The sequence below is a fragment of the Pseudopipra pipra genome, chromosome 7 (genome assembly GCF_036250125.1).
Source record: "Pseudopipra pipra isolate bDixPip1 chromosome 7, bDixPip1.hap1, whole genome shotgun sequence".
Lineage (NCBI taxonomy): Eukaryota > Metazoa > Chordata > Aves > Passeriformes > Pipridae > Pseudopipra > Pseudopipra pipra.
Window position 1 is genome coordinate 26,229,267 of NC_087555.1, and position 26,897 is coordinate 26,256,163.

Consider the following 26,897-nt stretch of genomic DNA (forward strand, 5'->3'; position numbering starts at 1 on the left):
TCTTATTTATTTGGATTAATCTAATCTAATAGTGAATTAGTAGAAGTGACACACTTTTTAGCAGCAGGAAAATCTGTCTTATTTTACAGTAAACAACAGTACGAGTACTCTTGTTAGGCTGTTTCCTACAAAAGAATTGGCTTTTCAGACAGTTAAAGCCACTCAGTTGTTCCAAAATATACCAAACAACTGGAAAGAAACCTACTGAGCCCTGGAAGCGTATGGATTAAATAACTATTTGTTCCATATTTATTCAGAATTTGTAAGGGCACCTATTTGTAACTTCACATACCATAAAACACAATTTGCAAACAAAAATGATGAAAATTGGTCTACTGATATAAAAGACCTGCTGGCTAAAATCCACTGTCTGAGAGGAGATGTCCATTATTTTCCACATTAGTCATCTAGGAGTGCCCATCACTAATATTTACTCTCTTAGTAGATGCCTGGAAGGGAAACCAACAACTTTCTGGCTGTGGCAGATAAAACAGATGTCACCAACCAGAACCATGCCAAGCACTCTTTCCACTCCAATCCGTTACAGACAACACTACAGAGTCACACCCTATAGTCCCTGGCACGAAGCAGTGGAGACACAAGATAACACAGAAAATATGGGATATCAGAATGAGAAATCAAGGAACATTTCTCAGCCTTCCTGTGCTAAATTATTACACAGAAGATGCATTTCAGGCAATTTGCAAAGGTGTAAGATTAGGAGGTCAGTAGCAACAGCACAAACTGTCAATAACCATGGGGTTTGTATTTTTTTCTGGGTCAGGGTGAACTGCTGCCAAACAGCAAGCACAGAGAATTGCTGAAGGCATTACTGATAGATATCATGTTAATATCAGAATTAAATTCTCTAGACTCCACCTTAATATCACTTCACAGTTAACCAACTATAAAAGTACAGTGTAAGGTCATGGAATTCATATAAAATTCAGTTAGCTTAAGGCTAACTTCAGTATCTCAACAGTAAAGGGTAATTTGCTATCTAAGTATATCCATTTTATTCAGGCATAAATCCATACAGAGTGCACTTAAAAAAAACAGATAAACTGACACTTTGAATTATCCTCCCAACAGAAGCACTGCCCTGGTGATATCAAGAAAGACAGAGTTCCTGAGAATATACTCAGAAGGCCAGATTTACAGCCAGCTCAGTAAGCTAAACCAGAATCAGAAGCAAATTAATAATATCCAAACAGCATCTCAGAAACCAGGCAGTCTTAAATCAGAACAGTCCTAAGTACAACAAATGGATAATGGTTACCTCTTCAAAACTTGTAATAACATAGTTCTGCCCCAGGAAAAACAATGAAAAAGTTCTGGAAAACCTTGCTCGCTCCATTCCTATTTCAAAGTAGCAATTACCTTCTTTTTCTTCTTTTCTTCTTAGAGCAAAAGTAATGGAAAAGAAAATAATCCATAGACACTTACCATTTAACACCTATTTGGCTGGCAATAATTACTGTGCATAAAGGAGAGTAAATATATCTTAATACTAGTACAGCAGGAAGCATTACAATAAGACAAGCAGAAACTCATTCTCTAATCCAAGCAAACAATGTAGGACTTCTCATTGATACATGCAGAACTTTTCCTTGCTTGGAGGGCATTAGGACTAGGAGCTAAAAGATGCTTTAGAAGAAATTAGCACAACTATAAATCTGACAAGAAGATTAATATTCTAACTATGTTCACAATAATTAACTCACCAAAACAGTCCCAGAGTCATTATCCAGCTAGGGTAGAAATGGGAAAGTTTACAGCACCCCTGTAGATTTATAAGCCAATTAAGAGTGACCCTCCTCTAGATTTCATTAGAAAAGCCTCTGGTTCAGCAAAAGCTCACACATACAAGTAAAAAGTTTCCTGATGAAAGGGGATGCAAAGGATCTTTATCACCTCTATTAAATACTTTTCCTGCTCCCCTGAGAATTACATATTGCTATGGCATCCTCAGCTTCCTGTCAGCTCTCCCCTTGCACAGCATCCTCACACCTGCAAGAAGCAGGACTGCCACTGTGGCACTTCTCCATGGGGTAAACTCTGCTTTATACCTTGCATGACCAAGGTGTCATGGTCCAACATTAGAGAAACACTTCTAATATTCTGATATAGCTTTGGGCTTAGGGCTCACAGCCTCCCTTCTACCCAGAGCCATCTTCTGCCTTCCATGTGCAGTGCATGGCAGATTTGTAAGAAGTTTCAGCCACTGCTTGTGCATGTGTTTGGACACAGTATGAACTGTCCATGCTATCTATGCCATTTTACCCCTTCATTGCCTTTCTGCACAGATTCATTGTTCTAATATAAAAGCCTTCTCTGCCACTGTCAGATCAGTCTCCCTTTATCTCCAATTCCAAAACTTCTCCTTCTCCTTTCAAAGCTTTGTATAAATAACAACTCTTTTCTCCTTTTGTTGCATACATCTACGCTTGTTTCATCCCCTCTCCTTTGTGCCTTCCTGCATAATTGCATTTTTCAGCTTTGTAGAGTATTCTTCAATACAGATAGCATAAAAATTGCTATCTAAAATGAAATAGCATTGTATCACAGTCTACACTTCTTTCTCAGTAAAATACACAATTTGGACTGACTCAAACTGCAACGTGTATGCAGGTAAAGAAAATTCTGAATTATTCAACACTTAAAAACACTGAAAAATCATTTACTTGTTACAAGCCATAAGATTTATGTTTTATGTCTCCCAATCAATAGCTAGTGTGTCCACGCATAGCTGATTTATCCATATTGAAAATATAATTATAAGTCTAGTTTGCTCTGAACCACGGAGTCCTTTTGTAACAAGATTATTTAAATACAAATGGGGTTGGAAAATTGGTTTTAAATGGCTAATCTGTCTTGTCTTCAACTCCAGCTGCAGAATTTACTAACATCATAAACACAGGCTGAGTGAAAACTTAAGAGGTTTTCTGATTCTCCTCGCGATCTGTCTGTGCAGCACTCATTAACGGTGAAGTTGATGGGAGCTGTATGCATGCCATGAGAGGAGGATAATAAGCCTTGTAATCTCTATAAAGAGAAAGGGATTTTTACTAGTGATATGTCATATATGCTGGAGTGCAAGCGTCTGTCTTAGCAGCAGCCCAGTAAAGAATTTATGCACCCCAGTCTCAGATGCACTGAAGGACACCTTTGACATGTGGGTGGACAAAACCTATACCCATGTGACTGGAAGCTACTAAGAAGCATTATTTGCAATATGGAGCCTCAGACACTTGTGAAGACGTGATTTGGAAAAATTTCATTTGGGCAGACGTCCTTGAGGATTACGAAAGGCACTACTGCCTTCCTGCTGTCTCCACCAAGTGTGGCCAATGGTCCATGACATGTAGTGGGGAAAGGCTGGGCCAGTGCATCCTCCTTCAAGAGACACTGCAGTTCTCCCAACTGGGAATGCGCCGTGACTTTCTCTCTGGGTCATACAAATGGACCGGAAGAAAAGTACAGATCAAATCTGACTTGGGTTGAGCAGAGATTAAGGATTTCTGTGAGTTTTAATTTAACAGACATAGTGGAAAAGACATTTCAAGACCCCGTTTTCCTTTGCTGGAAATGCAAACAAATTAAAACAAAGTGAAACCTCAAATTTCTACTTGAAATCCAGGTACTTCCTACACGCTTCCTTTCAGCAACTCAGTATATTGTTACTCTGTCAAGTGTTTCTCCACATAGCTATACTGCTTTCAAAAACAGACAAAATCATCAGACTATCTTATACTGATACATAATCTCCCCTTTTAACAGCTACAAGTGAATGACAAATGGTCACCAATGAGCAATTGGTGTGAGACATTCACTAGTATCCATATAGCAAAGCACAGTTTCCAGTTAGCTTTACTAAAGTAGAAGATATAACAGTGAATCTGACAGGTCCAGTGCACATTGATACTTTATCCTGACAGAGCAGATGTCATATAATGATTTCCATGTAGTAATGATTTAGATTTCACAGCCCCATCTGAGCTGAGTCAGTGTTGACCACCACTCAAGTTAGGAACAGCACAGATTTTTGCAACAAAAAAGGCAATAAAGTAGGTAAACTTCTAGCCTGTTTAGTTATACACAAAAAATTTAAAAAGGAAAGTTTGAAAAGTTCGAAGTCCTGAGGGACATAGAGAGTACAAAAATCCTGTCCTAAGGAAAGACAAAAAGGTTTCAAAATTAAAGCCTGCAGGGAGGATGTGTTTCCCACCTGAGATTTCTGAAGTGGCAAATTTTCCACAATAACCTAGATTTTGACCCCTCCACTCCCTGTAGCTGTAAGGTAACCTGGTAATTTGCCACCTTGCCCAGACATAAGAAACTACTAACTTAAATCCTGCTTTGACAGACCACCCTGCCCACCCAAAAAGCAGAAAGGGATTAATGTGCTAGGTTTAGCTGTTAATTTTTTTCAGAGTTGCTGGTATAGGACTGTGTTTTGGGATTTTGCGGGAAACAGACTTGGTAATTTGGGGATGTTTTCATTATTGCTAAGCAAAAAATATCACTGAACTAAAAACAGCAAAGATACAGATTCCTAAGTCTGAAACTACCATAGTTGTGATAGATTGGTACAGTGTACACTGTCGCTGATTGTGACAGTAGAGGCTATCCTGGGGTGCTGCTTTCCTAACCCTGTGAAATGGTTCACTCCACTGCCTTGCCTTACGTGAAGGGCAATGGTTCTTTCCTAGAGGTGTGCAATGCAGAACTTCCCTTACACCTATTTAACAGCCAGATGTTTAGGACAAGCACCATGTTGTGCTTTTCCTCATTTCATCCAAGGGTTTGGAAAAACCTCCAACATTCAGCTGGACAGCACACTTCTATGTTTCTTCTTAGTTTGAAAAAAACATACAGAAAGGATAACTGCCAATAAAACAGAAACACTGAAAAATTTGAGATTATAATTCTATACATGCTTCTGAAAGTCTCTTTGGCTTCCTTCATTGTGCTCTGAATGGCTCTCTAGATCTAATTTAATTCAGTGAAGCAAATCCAAAAGTGTCAGGGAAAAAAAAAAAAGCAAATCAACTTTCTCTTTAGTTAGAAAAAAATTGAACAGAAGGAATTCTTGATCTTCATTAATTCCATGGGCAGGCATACAAGCTCCTAAGTGTTAATGAGACTTGCCAGTTTAGGTGGACTGAAGTGTCTAATGAAAAGTTAAATGAGCCCACTTTGGATTTTCATTATCAGATATTTCCACCAGTGAAGTCTGGCAATGCATCCTAACAAACCCTTCAAGACTCCTGGGACCATGGAGCAAATGGTTCATCTGGACTGGAATTAAGTTACTGGCTTGCGTGGTCAGAGTGACTCCTAGAAACTAATGTGAGGGGAAAATTATCCAAATCCTTTCTTAGAGCTACCTTTTCCACATAGAAATTCTATTTCATTTTTCCCCATTTATATAGAAAATTAACCCCCGTAGCCTATGGTGTTTTCCATTAGAAATATGTACAAAAATTACCTCTGCAGAGAGCAAGCTTCTAGATCTGCTGAAGCTTTAGAACTCATGTCAGGATCTACCTTGAATCAAATTCATGGCTGATCACTCTAGTAAAACAAAAGAGTTCAAGATGTTCCTAAATGCTAATTTACTATTAAAAGTCTGCTAGGCTTGTTCTTACTCTCATGTGCAATATTAGGTGTCAGATCAGAAACTCATAAATTGGATCCTTAGGGCATGAAGATTCGCTATAGTAAATTCTATATGTTGTCTTTTCAAGTTTCCCTTTAAGAAGAAAAAAATTGCAAAAGAAAATAAAAGTACAAGGGCTTCCAGAAAGGACTAAAAATTTTGACATGTAATAAAAAATTAATTTGTCTTAATATGAAATTTTAACAAGCCACATAGTGTTTTCAGGCAAAGAAGCACTTAACTGACACCAAATCTGTAAAAATATCTCAGTTATGGATTTCTGATTCCCAAGGGTGGAAGTAAAGAAACAGATTAAATGATTACTATGTTCAGTCCAAAATTAAATTCCACTTGTTTAAAATATATTAAAAAAGTATAAGTATCTGGAGCAAAGACAGCCTAACAAAACATTTTAAGTGATAGGCGAAGCACTTGACAACTTTATGACTATCTTAGGGCCAAAGTTGCCTTTCTAAAGGAAGAAGGATTTCCACAATCCCTAAATCAAACCATGATAAACCAAGGACAGTGACAATACAATGGATTTTAAAACCTCAGAAGTTAATCTCCCTGTGCATGCATCCCCATTGCCTGCAACATGCTCAGGGAAAAATTAAGCAGCCCTTCTCTTGTCTTCCTACTGCACCACAGCTCTCATCATTCGCAGTCACTTTGTTCTGGAAGCAAAATCTGCTTTTGTGACATAGCATTTAACCAAAGTGTAAATCAAAGAAAAAACATAAGTCTACTTGGTCACTCTTCACATGCTCCCTTTTATTTTCATGAAGAATCTGTTTCTTTTACCACCACATACTGCCATGCCACCAGGGCTGTTAAGCTCAGAACCACAGAACATAGCACAGAAAGGATGCTACCATTTTTTACCGACTCACTAACAATTGCCATGTTCCGTACAAATGGAAGGCTTGTAAACTTTTCCATCCACACCTGTGGAGGCACTGCTACCCCATGCACTCCTGCTGACAGCATCTGGTATGGCTACACACTGAACTCGTGACACAGCAAGCATCAAGTCTGCATTAAAATACTAGGCAAAGCCTTGAGCACTTTTAGTGTATATGCTAAATCATCCCTTGACTCGTCCAGCTGAGGAGCAATTTACCACCCATCTCCCCCAGCATGAGCTCTCTTGTTCTGGCCAAACATGTATAAGACATAGAATTAATTTCCATATTTCCTGGAGAAAGCACACAGGTGATTAGCCCCATTTACCCTGTTGTGCCTGAATCAAAGCCAACCAGGCACAGAAGCATGTAGGTCATTTTGAGTGCCCTGAGCATCCTCATGGTATGAAAAACAATGTAGTCCTGAGGGCCTAAACTTGTATTACACAGTCAGTCAGTGACATAACCCATTTACATCAAAACACTCTGTGGAGTCACTCGGGTCGGCTCTCTCACTACTGCAGCACTCCACTGATGTGAATCTGAAGCTGTTTCTCCACATGCCAAAACGAGCCTGAACCAGAAAGGTCACGGGCCAAAGGCATTCACAATTCAGACCTACCCAGATGATGTCATCTTGTCTGTACTGTTTCCAGTTGCGTCCGGTGTCGCTGAACATCAGCGTGTAACTGGTTACCCAGTCTGAGCTCCCGTACCGGCCCTGCGTAGCTACCGTGACAATCTCCACTCTGTCCCCAAGATCAACCTGCAGCCACTGCCGCTCATTTGACTCCAGAGGGGACCAGCCGCCAGCTCCTGGAAGAGATTAGATGAAAAGAATTTAGATGACAATGACTGCACAAGGAATTATGTAGAACCACGTAATTATTTCGACTCATCACAGAGGACTCTAATTCTTGAACATGCGACTGTTTGTCTATATTTTTGTATTAGGAAATATGCTACATGAGATGTGCTTCCTTCAGGTTTTCTCCTTTAACCTATATTTCATAAGGAATTTCAAATTTCTAATAAATTTTAAGGAAATTTATTCTTTTGCAGCTGGATAAACATCAGTGAGGTTGGCACATCCCCGTCAAAAAAAAAAAAATCATATCTATTCCCTCGTTGCAATTTTGGGAATGCAGACTTGTAACTTCCAGTTTGCTTTGACATTTTTTTGCTATGTTTTGAAAGAAATGCAAAAATGTTAGTTATCTTTATTTGAGCCCTACTAAGTATTTGAAAGAATGGTTTTACTACAGCTTGTAAATGCATTTCAGATAATTTGTTATAAAGTTAGAGACCATTTGATTCAACAACTAAAAGTGTCTTCACACTGGAAAGTGGCCTCTCTTACCCAAACTTGTAATTCATGTTTGTCCTTTAAAAGTAAAGATATGTGCTATTGCTTCAATTCTTTTAGAGGTTAAACAGGCCTGCAGTAACACCAAGCCAATGAAACAGAACTGCAACCACTGCTTGCGTTTTACCACTTTGTTCACTATGAGGGCTTACGGTTAAAAGGCAAATCATTCCAGACTGGAATATATTATTTTATGTTCTCTTGCTTTCTTTTACACCCTTAAATTATAGGCTATGTTTATTTTCCTTCAGCTTGTTTCTACTTACAGACATTTATTCTCCGTATACGCCCAGCATTCACTTCAGGCTTACAAATAAGCGAACAGTGCAGCTGTGAAGAACATAGAAGCCATCAACAAAGGTTCCGAGGCAGCAAATTCTGAAGCTGCCTCTGCAACCCATCTTCTTTTTGTTTTGTCATTATTAATGAAGTTTACAAAAGCACTTATGTGTGACTACAGTGAACACGATCACATTGAGAAAGAAAGGGGGAAATACAGAGTTGACAGTAAAGGACTAACAATTCCTCATATAAACTACAGGAATGATTGCAAATAAGCATTCCAAACAAAATGCATCTCTAAACTTTGGTTATAAATACCTGGATTTATCTTAATATTTTAATCTTATTAACTGATATGCCTCAAAGTTGCTCCTTGAAGAGTTCATTGAAATGAACAGAGTTGAAATATTAATAAATGTGGTTTACAATAAAGAACACAATTTCAATAACTTTGCACTTTAAAAAATGTCTTTGTTCTCCTAGGATGCATTGTACTACTCACAACTGAAATTTCTTTGTCTAAGAATAAATATTAGAATTTTCATTATTCACAATACATTAATATAGGATTTATCCTAATTCCTGAAACAGAAGCATATCTATTCCACAGTTCAAGCTGAGTATCATGCCCGCTCCCCCGGGTGAGTCAGTCTTCATTCCTCTACCAGAACTCTCCAGGGAAAATAGTTTGCAACCAAACCAATGCATACTGTTTGTTAGTGCTATGATTTATCTTACCCTTTTCAATCACAATAGAAGTTGTCATCATTGTGATTATTTTACCTGCCTTAAATAGAATATGCTGTCCCATGAGCATGCCATGAAAGACCTAATGAGAATATTAGGAACTTCATCACTCAATATTTCTCTGCCTACTTCATAGTTCTTTTAACACTAAACCTAGATACAGCTTATATAAGATTATAATACTTCCTATTAGAAGTCCTAATAATGTTTCTTCTCCAACCACCTTTTTTCTTTTTTTTTTAAAGTGTCATATAAAGAATACTTCTGTCTGCCTTTAAGACACAAAATTTGTAATTGTATTTGAAGGCAACAAACTGCAGATTTCTCCCACACCAAATTGTGAATAATGTACATACAATCCAAAGGCAAAATTCCTTTGGCTTGTAATATCCAATATCTGAAATAGACTCTAAAAACAATAGTTGCTGCTTTTTAGTTTTATTCCAGGAACTGACCTGATATAAAAATTTGGTTCAAAAGTTGTGATAACAAAGTTGTTTCCTTCAAGGCTCCAAAGAGCCTATCCTAGATGTTTTCATAAGTATTAAAAGAAATCTGGGCATTTTTATCTTTCCTTTATTGTCTTTCTATAACATAAACAGCAACAATTGGATTGAGAAAAACACTTATAATAAATAACTTATTTGATGAGTTTCCCATTTAAAAAAAAAATAAAAAGCTTTGCTTTCTCTGTTCAGGTTTATACATAAATTCTTAAGCCAAGCTTATTAGCACAGGTGCTTTCCAGTAGGATATCAAGTATCATAACTACTATATAAAATATCATACCTAAATATCTACTCTATGTACTTTATGCTCTGCCCCTTTTGCTGCAAGAAGTGGCAGGAATGTGATATGTTTTCCACAAAAGTGTTTGGCTTTACTACGCACTGCTATTTTCCAGTTTGAGCACAGCACCTCTGGCTTATAATTTCGAAGTCAAACAAATGATACACACTGAATGGAAATTTGGGAGATCTGTGGTGAGCTTGAGCTCTAAAATCACAGATTACATGGTTTCCCTGAACTGCATATCTCTTTATATGAGCAGATTTGTCTGCTGGAAATGTCACACTTTAGATGTAAGCACTGCACGACACAGCACTGACACCTACTTGTAGCATCACCTCTTCAGAGCTGGTCTTGCAAGAGAGGTATCAGTTACAGACCATGCCTTTACAGAGTAGCTGCTTCATATATCTTTTCCAATGGAGAAAAAAGCCCACTGTATTTTCCTCTCCCAAACCTTCCATCATTACCATTTCCACAGATGGACAGTAATTCTACTGTTGTAAGAATGGCAGCTAAAATCCCTGCAACAGCAGAGCTGCATTGGCTGCATGACTGAGGGCAGAACTAAAGCTTTCCCCACTGGGCCTCTCTCACTTCTGCTAATAAAGCAAACATGTAGCTTCTGCTTGCTTTTGTGGTTATCCCAAATCCTCACCAAATACAGCTGTGAGTGCAAAAAATCAATAACTATATATTTGTCCATATTTGCTCTGTTACACAGAGCAGGTGGCACAAAGGATACTGGATACTGCCACAATCTGTGTCTCCACATTTCTTTTATGCACATCATTCCTTATAGTGTTTAAATACCCCATCCCATACTTTTTCCAATAAGTAGCAAAAAAGCACATCCAAAGCATAGCAACTATTTGCAGCCATTTGCTCCTCAACCCACTAGTGAAGCTTGTCCTGGGGATCGTTTGCAAGTGCATACCCAAGACAAAGGACAAGAAAACTCTAATATGCAAAAACATGGGTTATTGGAGACACTATTTACAGGACATCAACCCCTTTGAACAGACACAAGCATAGCCCTGATATCCTTTTCCTGCAGTTGGGCACAAGGAAATTGAAGAGAACCATACTACTTTTAGTAAGTGTGGCATAAACACAAACCAGACAAAATTTGGCTTTAATTATGCCCACTAGATCTAAACATTTGTTTTAGGTAATCTGGAAAGTACTAATATATGAAGATGTCACACTGCCTCTCACATGAAAACAAGAGAGACAGGATACTCGATAAAGTCCACATTTGACATTTTACAAAATGTCTGAGGGACATAAAATTTCTCCTTCTGCCCATCAGATTCCCACCTGCATTGACAAGATTCTGCACATTGTGCTACACCATCATTCCTCATAGTTCACACATTTCACATTTTCTATGGATCATTTCAAAGGAGACATTCAACATGGTATGGAGAAAATGTCCCAGTGAAGAAACAGTACCACAGGAATCTGATATATTGCTCATATTCTCCATGGCAACAAACCAAAATGCTGGAAATATGAGGAAAGCAAAGATCTGATGGTTTCTCGGTTGGAGACCCACATGATTCCAAGAAATATGATCAAATACTTTTCTTTCTTTTTCAGGCTATTTGTACATTCTGTCATAGTTGTTTCAAAAATTGCATTTAAGCCCAGTGTTACACAGTCAGTGCTTCTTGCTGTTCCCCAGGGCTGCTCAGGATGCCCATGCTTATTTGTAGTTCATTAATACAAAGCAAAAGGAATTATTATTTCCACCCTACAGTGCCTTGCAAACAGCTCAACTGGCTTTAAATTGCACTAAAACTCCTGAACTTCCTGCTGTAACTAAGTGCTTCCCTGCTGCAGAATTTTACTTTAATGCCCAGATCAAACACTTCCTGGCCACAAAACAAATTCTTTTTGACATTATATATGTTTTATATTCTCATACATAATTGTTTATACTGACTATTCAGGCTAAGAGCTAATAAGAACTTTAAAATCTTAGGTGATACAGTGCTATTATAGCAATTTTCTTATTATTTTTTATTATTTATTTACTGTAAGCAAAAAAGCTGATAAATCCCTCTCATGGATAAATAATATATTTCATAACTTAGAATCACATTTATCAGAATTATATTAGCTACTTTACTATTACAAGTACAGATTTATCAGCGTTTTAATTGAGCACTTTCAGTTGTTCACACTAAGCTTTACTCATGGGTAGTTTGTTGTAGGAGGCGTGTCCAAGGCACGGGGGACGTGTGGGGCAGAGAAGCCCAAAAGAGCATGTGTCTAAATGGATAACCCTATTGGTTAGAAGGTCACATGATATCAGGGTATAAAGGGAAGCACCAAATTTGAAATAAACCTCTTTGTTCACCACCTCACAAGGAGCGTGCTTCCTTCTTTACCATGTAAAGTACCTATCACGCTATAGTTTCTATGTTTGTTTTTTTAAACAGCACATTCCACTACCACAGGCCTTTTTTAAACAACAGCCTTTTAGTTACTGTTATCTTTTACTGAATTAACTTGATGAATTAGAACTTTGTATTGATAAAGGTCTGGGTTGAGTTTTATAAATTCATCTTCACTTGTTGCATTCATATTTACATTAACAAACAAATTGATCTGTCTTTCTACCTGGAGGCACTGTTCCTTGCAGCACTGTCTTATCAATTAAACCAACTCATCAAAACACTCCAACACTATCAGAAAGCCATAGCCCAGTCCCTGTTAGTGATTATTTCTTGTAAAGGTATCTACTATTTGCATTCAAGTGACAGTCAAAGAAAGTTTCTTCAGTCACCATCTAGTACTGCTTTCTGCTCCAACTCAAGATGAAAAACTATGCTGGTTCTAGCACAAGTGACCTAGTTTTCTTCAAGTAGCTGATATGGGGCTTTTCCTTGGGATCATGCTGGAAACAGTGTTGATTATACAGAGATATTGTTGTTATTGCTGAGTTTTATTTTGTTACCGCTGTGCTTACACTTAGGCCAAGGCCTTTTCTGCTCCTCACCCCAACCCACCAGTGAGGATGCTGGGGCGGGCAGAAGCAGTTGTGAGGGGACACACCTGGGATATCTGACCCCAGCTGACCACAGGAATATCCCTTCCCATGTGGCATCATATATTTCCCATATAAAGTTGGGGGGGAAAGGAGGAAGGAGGGAATGTTCTGAGTGATGGTGTTTGTCTTCCCAATCACCATTACATGTGATGGAGCCTGTCTGTCCTGAAAATGACTGAACACCTGCCTGCCCATGGGAAGTGGTAAATGAATTCCTTGTTTTGTTTTGCTTGCACATAAGGCTTTTGCTTTACTTTTTAAAATGTCTTTGTCTCAATGCACAACTTTTATAACTTTTACTCTTCTGATTCTTTTCCCCATCCCACCAGGGGGCAGTGAGTGAGTGGCTGTGTGGAGCTGAGTTTCTGGGGTTGAGCCATGACACGTGCCCCACGTGGGTCTCAAAGGGTTTGAGATAATTACAGATTTGATTGGAATGTGCTAGATGGAATTTATAGCTGTTACTGCTGTTTAGCTATTAATCAGCAGGCTTCTGTGTTTGCCATGGGGCTTGCTTCCCTTACTGTTTATTAGAGTCTAGTGCTCATTAGTAGCTACTTTCTGCTTTCACTGCTTGCTGTACTGCTTATCATCCAACTCTGCTGTGCCTGGGAACAGTTTGATAACAGCAATGGCCATGTGCCTGGGCTGGCAAATGGCCAGGGCATTGCTGCTGCTCCTGTGCTACTCTACTGGACAGGCTGGAACTCCAGTGTGAACTCCAGTTGAAGGGGCTGTGACCTGTAGATGAGTCCACATGGCAAAAGGACACTTCGAAGGTCTGTGGCTGTGGATTAGCCCATGCCAGAGCAGGTACATATCAAAGTGCCTGTGGCCACTGTTACCTCTGTACACAGCTGGTGCACCTCTGGAAGGGATTGAGGCCCCAGGATAAGTCCACACTAGAGAAAATACACCTTGAAGCATCTATGGCTGTGCATGAGGTCACGTTGAAGTACGTCAAAGAACATGGCCATGGCCAAAACCCTGATAGAGAGACTGCAGCCATGGGTAAGGCAAGAGCAAGTTTACCTCTGGAAGGACTGTGGGTAAGCCCATGCTGGAGTGAGTGGCTATGTGGGGTTACACTGTTGTTGGGGGTTAAGCCACAATAAGTAGCTACATGAACTCTGCTGTCACTATATCTGCCCATTCCTGCAAACGTCCATGCAACAAAAGAATTAAGCAAGGTAGAATTTAGCTTCTAGGTCCCTGAGTTGGCTTCAGTTCCTCAGTTACCATGTAAGCCTTCAAAACATGAAATAAACGTTGCTGAAACAACTCCCTTGGGGCTTGGTTTCAATACTCTGTCTTCCTGTTCCCATGATCAGTGCTAAAGGACAACATGAAATACCAGATCTCTAAAAAACTACAATACCTTTCCCCTCACTACATGACAAAACTACTGTATGGCAGCTATATACAACCTAGTTCAATTTCTGACATTAAATTGAAACCATTGTCATAATTTTAGATATTATTAATATCCCTTTAAAATACAGTACAACCAGAAATAATATTGACTTTGAATCTCTTCCTTATTTCTGCAGATAAAATTAGTCTTTAGAGCCATTTGCACAATCTCATAAGCATATCTATTCACCATCCCGGCCAGCAGCTGGAGACAAAGGCAGGGAAAATTCAAACATCATGCTCAGTGTTTACAACTTTCTTCTGTTGAAGAAAGCAACTACCATGTCTTTTTACTTGCTGAAAAACTCTAGTTCAAGAGTATATATATAATATAATAACTCCCATCTAACACTTCTCTAATGACCTAGCAACTCGTTTCCATTACTGATAAGCATATAAGAGAGAGCGCTTCACTGTCTTTCTATAGATTTATCCAATAGTGTTTGATTAAAACAGACACTTCAGAGATGTTTAAGAAGGAAAATTTTCATTTATTTTCAATTAAATTCTTTTTTTTCTAGGAGTATACTTTCTAATGATTCTTAAATTTAAAATCACATGAAATATAATAATACAGGCCTTTCAACCTTTACAGGCTCCAACTTGGGAATAAAATGGGAGCCAATAACCCAAATTTGCAGTGGGATGTCAAATGATGCCCTAGATACTGCCAATTTCTCTTTTCTGGTACCAAGTTTCATCCTAATAGTTCCTCCTTGTGTGTGAACTCATTATCTGGGCCTCAAACATTGTTCATTGCAGATGTCTGCAAAGTTTTTATCATATTCACTATTTTTACAGTTGTGTCATCATTGAATTCCACTGGAACTTTATATCTAGTCACTACTATCTTTAACACCTACATTTTAGAGTAGGGCCTCTAAACTTACGACCTTCAGGCTCTTAAAATTATGGAAACTCATCAAAAGCAGAAAGATTATCTGAACTTCCTTAAGGATGTCTCTACAAGAGAAGTAGAGAGCTTTGAATTTAATAGAAGCTTTCTATAATAAAGGAAGAAATAGCTCCTACATAGCTCACTCTCAGAAGCATAAATTAATAGCTCTATTCAATTTGTCTCTTAATGCACTGCACACATACAACATAAAAAGTTACTCTTTGCAAATGTGCTTAAAAAGAATAGTTTAGGCATTTCATACTGCAACCTTACCATCTCGCCTGTTGAGCTTTGCAAAGCTGGGACTGTGGGTACTGGAGAGCTCAGAGGAACTGGTAAGGGCTGTTGAAGGTACAGGAGATATCAACGCATCATCACAGTTATCTAAAAAAAAAGGCAAAAAACAAAACATAGAGGTCATTGTATGAGCAACACATATGTCAACTTGTGCTATCTCCAAGTGGTGTTTGTTTCTGCTTAGTGGACAGAGACTGGAGTCAGAGCACAGTTGTGCTTGAGTCCTTGTGAGACTGAAATTTACCCTCCAGAATGACAGTCCGGCAGGACAGCAACTGAGTGAAAGCTGTTAAGACATTGAATACTTCAGAAGCTGAAAAATATTTTCCTTTCAATGAATGAAATTTGATAGTCTACACTGCAGTTAGAGGGTAATGACTTATTGCAAAAGCCACTGGAAAAGTTCAGCAATGCCCTGGCAGACTTTAGAGGACAACCCAGGTAGTGTGTTCAGTAGTTTTTCCACAGAACAGGTATGTAATGTAGGAGTTAGAACGTCACTGTTTCTGTGTAGAACTGACACTGGGACATGCCACCTGGCCTTTTGCAACATGTAAAAGTGTGTCCCGTCCTTCACAAGAGTCACATGCTGCACTATGATCACAAAACCTGAACATTTCCTTCATTTCTTCCCCAAGCTCACACACAGATGCACAACCAAATTAGTCTTGTTCACTCACATGAGTAGCTCCTATGTCTCTCCCCTCTTTCTTCTACATCTACATGAGGACAGATGGGCTAGGCTAACATTCAAGTTGAATCTTTGATCCCATAATATTTGAATAAAGATGGAATTAAGTAGAGTAGGTTTCCTCATTACAATGCTGTCACATACATGCTCAAGAACATAACATGGGGTTTCAGCAGGTAGTAATAATAATAAACCCCTCTCATTTTTAACTGAATATCCCATAGAGCAAACATGGATCTAATTACTGGAAAAATCCTACAGGTCAGCAGAATCTCGGGTCACTAAAGTGTTCTCTCACTCAGAGTGTAAATATGCAACTTGCAAGGATTGGGAAAGCAGGGGATGGGAGAAAGGGAAGAGAAATAATTCATTCATGATACTTCAGGGCTACAAAAGACCAAGAATAAAAGCAAAACTTGCTTTATGGTTATGACAACAAATTTAGAATTTCTTAAACTAGGTGATACCTTTTCCGTAATGAGCCAGATTACACTAAAATATTTCTCATCTCTTTTACAATGACTCTTTAAAACAGTACAGATATTTTTGTAATCAAAATCCAGCTCTATATGAAAGACAATCAGTATAATCAATATAATTCATATCAGTGTATTGAATGATGGATATCGAAAAGCAAACTTCTGTACAGAACCTTTTCCATCTCTTTGATTACTAAGAGCAAAAAAGCCTAACGAGATCTGCAAGTTAGACAATTAGGGACAAGTGTGCCACCGATGTTGTAGCCATGAGGATAATTAGCCAACAAAACAAGTTACCATGGTCCTGAGCAAATTCTCTATGACTTGTACCCTTTGAATTGCAAAGAGAACTTCTGACTGCAATGCAGAAAGGTCTGGGGAGGGCTGGTCTCCTGGTACACCATGAGATCATGTCTTAAATGTTCTATGTGGACTTTAAAAAAAAAAGGAGCCTGTAAATTAAAATAAGGGTGTTAAATTCATTGTCACTTGCAACCTGAACAGAGACTTGAGCAAAAATCTCAAATGGTGAGTATATCAGGGCACTGCACCCAAATTTCGGCATTCTTTAAAAACCAACAGAGGGGGTTAGAACCTCTCAAAAGAAGGTTCAAAGTCTTAGCAACAGACCTACATGACTATTCAGCAACACTTAAAATGTGAAGCTGGAAATAACTGAATGCAGAGATTTCAGTTTAAATAGTGTTTAGACTGCTGGCTCTCTCCAGTCCCCTGTGGTTACTTCTGGACCACAAGAGAACTCAGCACATCAGCCTGTGTTCCACAGTTGCTCATGGCAAGAGTCTCAGTGACAGTCTCTGGGTTCTCACTTCTCCAAAGGTAGGACCGGATGCCTATGGGACACTGAGCGTCTCAGCATCGCAGCAAGAGTAAACAATTTCAGAGCAACACATTTTTCCCTGGGATCTCTGGAGGCTCTAGCCTGAAAAGTGACAATTAGTTCTACCTACCAGATGCTTTGTCTACATTTCCACATCCTTTGTTTTTGTCCCCATACACACATATCCGGATCTTTGCTGCTGTTGCACTACAACACCATTTTCACACCAAATTCTAGGATCTCTATTTTTTTTTTTCTACAAAAGAAAGGGAGGAAAGGAAATAAAAACAGACCCACTACATGTAGAAATTCTTCCCTCAAATAATATCTAACTATGTAAACACGTTAAGTTTAAGGCTTCAGCATTTAGGACAGTTAAAAATTTGATGATATTCCTGAGAGCAGCAGCACAAATGCAGTCCAACTTCCAAGAGATAAGAGAGTAACGACTGATTGACTCCGTGCTTGCAGGAATTTCCTCCAAGTGAAGTTTATTTTTTAATGGATACTCTGACAAGATGCAAGATCACTCTTCTGCCCTTCCCTCAGTCAAAACTAAACTTGTAACACCAGAGGTTGCACTGACAGCTCTACAGGCACAGACCAACAGTGCAGGACATGGTACAGTTTTTACATGCCAAATGAAATTTCAAAGTACACTATAGTAAAGTGCTTGAGATGCTTCAGTCCCCTTGTACATGTACAACAATCCAGATCACATGCAGAACAGCTCTGATGCAACCCTTGTTGGAGACCATACATGTACAAACTGTACAGATTTGAGATTGATATTTCTTTGTAAACTTAGCTGAAATAGATTTCAAAAAGGTGGAATGTGCACACAGTGAGGATCATCCCATTGGTCCTGCTTCCATGAGAAGGCAGTATGGAAAAACAAAAAAACAAGCCATCCAACACACACCTCTCAAGATTAGAAAACTCTCACAGAAAGGTTGTTATTATCATATTTCCTTTTGTGATGGGCACAGACAAGAAAGAGATGAAACATTTTGTGCTTATGCAAGATCAGAGAAGATCTATGGTAAAACCAAAAGCAAAGCCAACGTATCCTGATTCCCACCATATAATCCCAGCACGTACATTTCAAGAGACTTTGTCTCCCCCACTTCGTGTGACAGAAAAAAGTTATTATTGCAGGTGCTCCCATATTTATAGTTCCTGACCTATAGTTCTTTTCGCTTTGGAAGTCTGCCTGTCAGAACAGGAATTTTGCTTCTTTGAGTCAACTGCATTATATGTCTGTTAAAAACGTTAGATTTAACAATGAAAAATTCTACACTACAGAATTTAAAACATCTGGATGCTTATGAAAGAGCATTTACTAGCCAGTTTTCTCTCCTGTGTTTCTTTGTCGACAAGATAATTAGCAAAGAAATAATGACAAAGGTCTAATTGTATCTATAAGCCTTCATGCAAATAACACAATAATACAGATGTTTACTTGCATTTGAGAAAAAGTTGCTGACCTTGAATATGTTGACTTCTGAGAAAAAAGCAATTATGGAAAGCATTTAGAGTATGGTGTATTACTAGAACTTTCATAAGCAATCTTGCTTCAGAAATGAAGAAAAATATTTATCTTTATCAACTTGTTTTTTCTGATTTTTATTCACTAATGATTTTACAAAATAATGATAAATTAACAAAAAAACAAAGGAGAAATTCGTCAACCTGTTATGAAGTTGTTTTATTGATCGGTTTTGATTCCTTTCTTGTAGCTTTAATTGCCTTCCAAATAAAAACAAGGAAATCTTTTCTCCCTCTTTCCCCATGTATTTTAATTTAAGAGAAATTTTTTCAGACAAAACCACAAACATAATTTTTATCAGTTCAAAAACATCTAAGTAAGACAACTAACTCTTAGGCTCCTTCAAAACATGCCAGATAATACCAGCTTTAGCGATTAGCACACAAAACAGAACTTCAGAAAAGGCCTTTTTACCCAAATATCTGAATAAGCTCTGTATTTTGTGAAAGTGTGGTGGTTTGAGACCCTCAAAAATCCAATTTCCAAGTCCAAGCCCCCCTCCCACAGTTTGTTTCAGTGTGAGAGGGTTTTTCCAGACATAACACAAGTCAGTATGGGGGAAGGGAATTATATTACAGTTTTTTACTTACACAAATAAATACTATAATACATTATATACACAATTCTAACTATCTTTCCTATGGTAAAGCAATATTTTTACATTAGATCAAATCTCTCCTTTCCCTCCAATAAAACTTCAGAAGGGAAGAAGAAAATATCCTTTCCACTGTCAGGGCAGCAGTGTCTCTTCTCTTCAAAGCAGCAGTCGTAGCTGGAGTTGTCGTAGCTGGAATCTCTCTCTCTCTATTACAACACAAGGGGTCTTCTCTCGCCCCTCGGCCCTTTGGCTCCAGCCAAAGGTCTCTCTCCCACGGACTGCGATAACTGGGACAAAGGCTCACCTCACCACGTCATATCATGAAGTGCAGGGCATCTGCGTGACAGTCCCTTCCTCAGGGGATTCAAGCTCCTCCTGAGTCAGAACGTTTAGGGCAGCTCTCAGTTCAGTCTTTGCCCCAAGCATTCTACCAGAGTTCCTTTGCTCTGTCTCAGCTGTCAACATGGCAGCAGTGGGGGGGCAAGGCCAGTTCCCCCGCGTTCCTTCTGCCCGTCCTGATCCAGCTTCAGAATGTGTCTGAGCTTCTTAGCTCCTCTCTCTGGTGCTGCTGCATTTCAGGACTCCCTTCAAATGAAAGTCCATCCCCTCCTTCTAAGAGGAGTCTTCAAGGGTTTTGGGAAAGTAATTCAGCCTTACCCCAAAACAGTCTCTACTGAGTTTTCTCAGCTCTGTTGCCAGCTCTCCCTCCTGCAGGACATCTCTGCGTCTCTCAGCCTGGCTATGTGCCATCTCTGCTGCTTGTTATCTCTTTTGGCTCTCGGCCACAGTTCTCTGTTCAGTGCTGCTCCGACGCCGCTTTCAGTGTCTCTGGCTGTTCACTCACAGCAAGGAAATTTCCTCCAGCTCTTAGCTACAGTACTTGGCCCAGTTTAACACTGTTCCAGGTTCCTGCAGCCCCCAGCAGGGCTCCTGGCCCCTCTTCTCCTCATGGTCTCAAACTACGGCTGCCTCTCTTCCAAGTACTTCATCTCCCTTCTTTTACGACCTGTTGCAATACGTTGATTTTCACAGCAGCAAAATGTAGCTTCTGATTGGGCCCTACACCAAGAACATCACCCCCTTGGGGGTTACCACTTTCTAACTCCAAGGGAAAACACTTTTTTTACCCCACAACAGAAAGCCTTTGACATCTATGATAAGTATAAAAAAAAATCACTGAGAAAAATGTATACAAGTCCTAGAGAGACAGCATTTCAAATGCTTCTGAAGAATAACAGGTTTCTGAAATACAGAGAGCATATTACTAAAACTGAGTTTGCATAGAAATCAGAGATTCACACCAACTTTACTAGTTCTTGTAGTACATGTTTTAACTTGGTGTTGGTAGGCATGGCATGATCCAGTCTATAACCTTCTTCAAGGCCGACCCAGCATTCATCCACAGCAGTTGGTATAAATTTAGAAAATTTCTGATTAGTGGACACTGAAGATATTTAGAAAATCATAAACCCCAGAAACCCATCATAGTGACACTAATTTTTCTTACAGCGTGTCCCTTGAAGAAGAAGGGAAAATTATAACCCAGAGACTGATGTGGTTAGGTCTCACGGTGGAGTCCAAAAGACAAATTCAGAAGACAGTAAGTGACACGCCTCCTGCACCATCCTGTGGTAATAAAAGGCTTTTTAAGGGACGATAACTGCTTCTTGTAGGTGCTCTTCTTCAAGTACACAGGGTCTGGCATGTCACTGCTCACATATCTTTGCTGAACCAGATACAAGTGGTGTAGTGAGGGCAGGAGTACTTGTGACCAGCTGTGCAAACCCTTGCCTGAACTTCAAAGGTAGTTTAACCAGGGTTTCACAAAATCACACAGACCTTTTGCCACTGTTAACTATTTAAATACAGATATATCCATTTTATAGTAAACATGAAGGAGATTTTGGGGTAAAACAGAGGCCTTGTAGCTTGCTCTTAGAGGTCTCGCTTGGAACTTAAAGGTATTTTATTTGAGACTTTTGTTGCCAAGATATAATTTTATTCATTATTAAAATACCAGCAGAGTTACAGATGGTACTGAAGTTAAATTGTGTGCATCATTTTGATTGCAATTGTAAATTGTGTCTGTACTGGGATTTGAAGTTGAAGAGATTCACTGGTATTTATAGGCTAGATAAAATTCCTCTTAGCATTACCCACTTAATGACATACTTTGTTTTAAAGACATAAACCATGCGTTTTGTACTATGCCTCTAACAGTCCTCAGGAGTGACGACTGATGCTTTTCACTTCATCTGTTTTTCTCCTGCCTTCTGTAGCTGCAATTCTCATTTAAAAATATAAGAAATACATACTTGGACTTACTGCGGAAATTAACCTTCACTATTATAGTCCAGTGAGGTATAAGTGTATGGGAGAAGTAGGAGCTTCTCTGAGTGTTAAAAAAACACACACAAAAGACAAAGACAGTGCAGTAACATGCAGTATGGTTACATGTATGGAAGAGATTATTTCTGTATCAACAGTCCCCACAAAAAAATCTCACCGGACTACCACATACTACTAGGTTCTACTACCATTTTTACTACCATGAATATCTTAATATCTTAGTAAATGATTTTTGAAAACATGAAGAGAAAAACAACAATAAACAAACAAAAAATCAAACCCCTTGTTCTTCTCTAAAAAGAAATTCCTTTTTTCCTCCTTTTTTTTCCCCTAGAGACTGGCTACATGTACATGCACAGATGTGAACTCCATCTGTTGGCTGAAAGGCATGGCATATTTTTTGAGATATAAGACACTAGAGAAAGTACTTAACAACACAACGTTCCTTTCTCTTTTCTTGCTGTACTGCAAATAAATATCAGTAGTTAAGCTAATCATGAACTCTTCCTAGGTGACTGTAAATTACATAAGTATTCTTTCATATGCCTGTAAAGGCATAAAATTATTATTCAATCAGTGCATTATAGAGTATCTTTTATGACACAGTGTGCACATATAACCTTGTCTCACAAAAGGTGGTCAAGTCTAATTTTGAATAACTAAAGGGGCTCTCATAACACTAATTCAATAGTGGGTCTTATTTTTTTTCTGAAACAAGCATGTCTGCCATGTAACTCCTACCCACAATAACAAGTAGGAATAGAAACTGAGGAACAGAGAGGCCACATGACACTTGGGTTCAAAATGTGAATTTCAAATAACCATCAATGCAGCTCCAGTAAAGTAATATGCAGAAACAATTCTTGTTTTGAGAGGGTGAAAGAACGTCAGACTAAGCCAACTACAAACAAAAATTAGTTAAAGAAAAGTGGTCTGAATTTTAAGGAACAAATATTCTAAGAATCCAGTTCTGTCACAGTCTGTGTCATTTAGTTGAGTCATAATGTCTGCAGCTACAAAATGAAGATACTCATCACTTTATCTTATACTATATGCTTTTCATTATATCAGAGTCTCTTTGTAGAAAAGGAATGTGATGTTTCCAATGAACAGCAAATCCATCACAAAAATCCATTGAATAAGAGGATAGTCTGATATCTCTACAATTACTGAAATCACTCATATGGAAAATAAAAAAAGACCACAACAAAAGGATGTGCTGACTCTGCCTTTCAACATTCATATTCCAATGATCAACGTGCAAAAGCATATCATTGTCCAAAGCCGTGATTTACTCTCAGCGGTTATAACAGCAGTTGTCAGGGTTTCTTACTACTTCCTTCTCAGAATACAATGCTTCTTGTGCCTATTTGGCTCTCCCTTCAACATTTCTGAGATCCTGTTAATATTAGAGTGCTTTGGTCTTTGACCTGAGAGCAGAAAGCTACAAAGCTGACCCAGCGAATGGAACAGGTTTTATACCTGAAGTTTGCCCTTTTGACATGTATTACACTTCAAGGAACAGACGGCATAAATCCCTTCATACCATAGCAGGAAAATGTATCCAAAGATTACCCTTCTGTACAGGAAAACACAGGCAAGAGATTTTGTCAGCACAGGGCAGTTTTTGCTAGGCTATTAAAGAAAACCATGCAAGAACTTTTCTATGGCCTTTTCTACAACCCTTTTCCATGGCCACACAGCATCACATCAACATAAGCATCCTTTTTATCCTGGCCTACATGAGATTTGTTACTCGTGCATTTCAAATAAAGTTTGAAAGTTTATATACTCCAAAGATCAAGACTGTCTTTTAGCATTTCAGAAGTTGTAGCAGTGCTCACTAAAACAGAAACTCAATCCCCTTCAGAGTCATCAGACTTTGCTACAAGCATGTTCTGTTCACCACAGGCCATCACTGAAGGAGATCAGGGCTCCATCAATTAAACTATTCCAAAAAACAGAATGACATTTGCCTTAAAATACGGTAATACAACAAAAAAACCACTCAATCTGCAGGGAAAAAAATGCTAATGTATGTGCACCCATCATCAAGGCTGCCAGGATCATTATTAGAAGAAAAACACAGAAATCATCAGAGCCAGTTGGACTGAGCTCTGTAGGCATTTACCAACAGAAAATTAAAATGTAGAGGGATACAGAAGATTTTCTGATGATGTTACTCAGTGTTAAGATTGTTCAGGAATTCACTGGTGAAGCAGTTTTTCCAAGTTATATAAATAAAATTTTTTAAATGGAATGTAAATACCTGTTTCACTGAGAATTAAGTTTATTGGGAAAAAAAAAAAAAAAAAAAGAAAACAGACCAAGCAGGAGAGAAATAAAGAGAAGCTTTCTGCATAACAGCAGCAGCACCTAGGTTATCATGCTGACTAAAACATGAAAACCTGTTCGGGAAAGACAAGTGCTTTATGTGCAAGTGGGGGGAGCTGACCATCTCAGGTAGCTTAACACAACTGATGAAAAAACAATCCATTTTCTAGTCCAATTTGGAAAAAGAATAGCTTCAACAATCTAAGTAGAGCCATTATATCGTCTACCACCTTATATTCAGCTGAATGAGACAGAAACATAGTTGGACTACTTAGAATCATAGAATAGAATCATAGAATCGCTAAGGTTGGAAAAGACCTTCAAGACCACGGAGTCCAACCTTTGACCAAACACCACCACATCAACTAAACCATAGCAGTAAGTGCCATGTCCAGTCATTTCTTGAACATTTCCAGGGATGATGACTCTACCACTTAGCTGGGCAGCCCATTCCAACACTTAACCAACGTGCTGATGTCCAACCTGAAACTCCCCTGGCACAGCTTGAGGCCATTTCCTCTTTTCCTGCCACTGGTTCCCTGGGAGAAAAGGCTGATCCCTACATGGCTGTAACCTCCTTTCAGGTAGTTGTAGAGAGCAATAAGGTCCCCCCTTGAGCCTCCTTTTCTCCAGACTAAACACCTCAGCTCCCTCAGCCACTCCTCATATGATTTACTCTCTGGGCTCTTCCCCAGCTTTGCTGCCCTTCTCTGGACATACTCCAGAACTTCAATGTCCTTCTTGTAGTGAGGGGCCCAAAACTGAATGCAGGATTTGATGTGTGGGTCACTGCCCTAGTCCTGCTGGCCACGCTATTTTTGGTGCCATTGGCCTTCTTGGCCACCTGGGCACACACTAGTTCATGTTCAGCTGCTGCCAACCAACACCCCCACGTCCTTTGCCACTGGGATGCTTTCCAGAAAGATTTTTCTGCTCTGGTTCCTATGGACCTCTATGGAAAAGGGCTCATTTATACAGGTAGACCTTGCAAAGACTTTCAGACAATGCCATATCTTTGTCTGGTAAGGTTATATTGTGCACATCTACATTTACAGCTGCTATATCTAAGCAAACAACAGAGGCAGCTAGAAAGGTGTGGAATGCTGATGAATTTCACAGCCATGCCCAGGTAACAATGAACAGCAATTTAAAAGCAGTCAATAACCAAGAGGTTGCCCCCTGAATTTTCAAATCAATCATGATCAAATGAATTCAATTTTTATTTTCCCTTTGAATCATAGTGAACTCATGGATAAAACTGATTAAAAGGGAAAGAACAGACAGCATGGGGTTCACTAAATACTTTCTGTTTGGAGGGGTTCACCAAACGTTTTCTGTTTGGAAGAGAGCCTCTTCAAATTGTAACATGCAGGATAGCACACTGAAAAGCAATTATAACTCTGAGAATTTCAGTGCATCCCATAAGGCTGAGAGAATGTTCAATTTGCAGGCTGTGAGCAGGGATTAACAGAGATGAAGGTAGCAGTAAGTGCCCATGTACCGTTGCATTTAAATGTAATGTCATTTCAAGGGATGATAAGTAATCATTTCATGTCTCAATAACCTCCAACAAAAATGCCCTATTTAGCCCCAAAACACCAATTTTTAAGACTTTTCTATGCAAGTAAATGGTTTAGATAAGGGATTGGATTGAAAAAAGTTCAGAATTCTCATTCTAAAGCAAGGTGAATGCAGCTTTGATGTCGGCTTAAAGATGAAAATTTTCTTCCAGGCATTTCTTAGGACAGCATGTTCCCTCTTCATCAGTCACAGTGGCACTTTTAGTGCCAAAGGAGAAAAGAAACCTACAGATCTCTTAGATCTAACATGATAGGAAGCAAGCAAGAGTTTATAAACAAATTTTTCTAACTAACTGTGATTATTTTGGGAATCAGTACTGAGATCCTGATGCTATAGTCTTTTTTACAAGTTTATGTAACTTTAGGCTATAATCCCAAGCTTTGAACAAGATTCACGGCACTGTATGACCACAGTCCTCAGCCTTTACACAATTCTGGTCTATGACTTGGACTAACTTCAGCATCTCTGTCACTGAATTTTCCTTTAAAGTGAAAGGTATTTCATAACCCTCTGCAAAACTTCCATCACCCACTGACATTATGCAAGATGTACTAGAAGTGGCTCCCAAATGTAACAATAGAAGATTCCCCAGTAAGCAGTCAGAAGACTGTGTCACACCATGAGTGTGGTGGCAGCATCATCTTTCCCAGTGATGTCCTATGCATTAACCTCAAATACAACCCCAGAACTGATAGGAAAGATTTGTGGTCCAGATACTTAACAGGTACAGGTGTTTTTTAATCACCAGTTCAGTTACAGACCCATTCAGGATTTAAGTCTTGCCGAGGTCAGCTTTTCAAATGCATTATTTCCTGTCTTTGTTTGTTAGGACAACACCAGTTTGAGGAAAAGGTGCTTCTCACTCTCATAGCAAGTAAGGATGAGAGCTATGCAACTGCTTGATGATACAGAGATGTGTGGATGAAAACAGAGAGCTACTGAGGGCCCACAGGGACTACCAATGCAGAAACAGTATCTTCATTCAATAATGATGCTTTAGAGAAGAGATATACCCAAAAAGATCCATTAAAATGGATAATATTTATATTATCTATTAT

The 26,897-nt window shown here is 38.9% G+C and overlaps 1 protein-coding gene across 1 annotated transcript in view; it reads right to left on the minus strand.

Annotated features, from left to right (window-relative positions):
- CNTNAP5 (contactin associated protein family member 5) overlaps positions 1 to 26,897 on the minus strand; it is a 289,197-nt gene that overhangs the window by 201,428 nt on the left and 60,872 nt on the right. Inside the window, exons 2-3 of the mRNA XM_064661315.1 lie at positions 15,394 to 15,504; positions 7,190 to 7,383 (exon numbers count right to left, since the gene is read on the minus strand). Coding sequence (XP_064517385.1) covers positions 7,190 to 7,383; positions 15,394 to 15,504 — 305 coding nt within the window. The remainder of the gene's footprint in view (positions 1 to 7,189; positions 7,384 to 15,393; positions 15,505 to 26,897) is intronic.